Source organism: Neopelma chrysocephalum, unplaced genomic scaffold (genome assembly GCF_003984885.1).
Source record: "Neopelma chrysocephalum unplaced genomic scaffold, ASM398488v2 Primary Assembly neopelma1_95809, whole genome shotgun sequence".
Classification (NCBI taxonomy): domain Eukaryota; kingdom Metazoa; phylum Chordata; class Aves; order Passeriformes; family Pipridae; genus Neopelma; species Neopelma chrysocephalum.
Genome location: NW_020924470.1, coordinates 8,296 through 10,024, shown reverse-complemented (window position 1 = coordinate 10,024; position 1,729 = coordinate 8,296). Strand labels below are relative to the sequence as shown.

Sequence of the window (1,729 nt, the reverse complement as noted above, 5' to 3'; positions counted from 1 at the left end):
CTCCTATCCCACATCCCAATTTATTCCCCTTCCCAACCCACATCCCAATTATTCCTATCCCGCATCCCGACTATTCCCCCTCCTATCCCACATCCTGACTATTCCCACCTCCCAGTTGTTCCCATCTCCCAGGAACCAGCAGTAGGACAAGAGGGCTCGGCCTCCAGCTGTGCCAGGGGATGTTTAGGTTGGACATCAGGAAGGAATTCTTTCCATGGACAGGGATCAGCCCTTGGAATGGGCTGCCCAGGGAGGGGGTGGAGTCACTTCCCTGGAGGTGTTTAAGGACAGACTGGATGTGGCATCAGTGCCATGGGCTGGGAACCACGGTGGGGTTGGATCCAGGGTTGGACTGGATGATCTCGGAGGTCCCTTCCAACCCAGCTGATTCTGGGATTCTGGGATTCTGTGACTGGTTCTGTTCTAACCACAACGAGAGGCAGCCATGGGGTCAATCCCAGAGTCGTCCCCCCCTGTGTGGGATCCACAACACCAAGGGCCATTCCCACCATAAGAAAAATTCCTCCTAAATTTAGAAAGACGACACAAACTCACGGAACAAAGGATTTATTCACCGTGCCGGGTCTTCCTCTCACCGAATTTCCGGGGGAAAAAGAGACCCTTTGGGTTTAATTTTCGTACATTTTACAGTTCCACAAAATCCCACCTTTTAGCGTGTTCGTTTTTGCCTAAAAAGGTTTTCTTTTCTCTGAAAAAGAAGTTCCCACAACCCCCCTTCTCTCCCCCCGCAGGGCAAGGCCGACTTCATGGGGCGCACGTTCGCCAAGCCGGTGGTGAAGATGTCAGAGGAGCAGTACGGGCCCCCCCGATTCCCCCCACAGCTCGAGTACTACCAGATCTACCGCGGAAACGCCACGGCCGGGGACCTGCTGGCGGCCTTCGAGCTGCTCCAGGTACCCCCTGGGCACAGGGAGGGGTGGCAGGGGAGTGGGCATGGAGCTGAGCCTGGGAGAGATGGAAAGGTGGGAGGGACCGGGATGGGAGGTGCTTCCTGGTTGGGATCTCTGGGACTGGGAAGGACAGGGCAGGAGCTGCTCACTGGCTGGGATCTCTGGGATTGGGAAGGAGCTGCTCCCTGGTTGGGCTCTCTGGGATTGGGAGGGATGAAGCAGGAGCTGCTCCATGGATGGACTCTCTGGGATTGGGGGAGATGAAGCAAGAGCTGCTCCCTGGTTGTGTTCTCAGGGATTGGGAGGGATGGGACAGGAGCTGCTCCCTGGCTGGGCTGTCAGGGATTGGGAAGGAGCTGCTCCGTGGATGGACTCTCTGGGATTGCAAAGGAGCTGCTCCCTGGCTGGGATCTCTGGGATTGGAAAGGATGGGACAGGAGCTGCTCCCTGGCTGGGCTCTCTGGGATTGGGAGGGATGAAGCAGGAGCTGCTCCCTGGCTGGGCTCTCTGGGATTGGGAAGGAACTGCTCCCTGGTTGGGTTCTCTGGGATTGGGAGGGACAAGGCAAGAGCTGCTCCCTGGCTGGGCTCTCTAGGATTGGGAAGGAGCTGCTCCCTGGTTAGGTTCTCTGGGATTGGGAGGGATGGGACAGGAGCTGCTCCCTGGCTGGGCTCTCTGGGATTGGGAAGGAGCTGCTCCCTTGTTGGGCTCTCAGGGATTGGGAGGGATGAAGCAGGAGCTGCTCCCTGGCTGGATTCTCTGGAATTGGGAGGAATGGGAAAGGAGCTGCTCCCTGGCTGGGCTCTCTGGGATTGGGA

General features: G+C 57.7%; 1 protein-coding gene across 1 annotated transcript in view; it reads left to right on the top strand.

Moving 5' to 3' along the window:
• Positions 1–1,729, top strand: part of LOC113981002 (otoferlin-like) — a gene marked incomplete at both ends in the record, with an annotated part of 24,039 nt that overhangs the window by 14,745 nt on the left and 7,565 nt on the right. The window contains 2 exons of the mRNA XM_027708234.1: positions 116–141; positions 719–914. Coding sequence (XP_027564035.1) covers positions 116–141; positions 719–914 — 222 coding nt within the window. The remainder of the gene's footprint in view (positions 1–115; positions 142–718; positions 915–1,729) is intronic.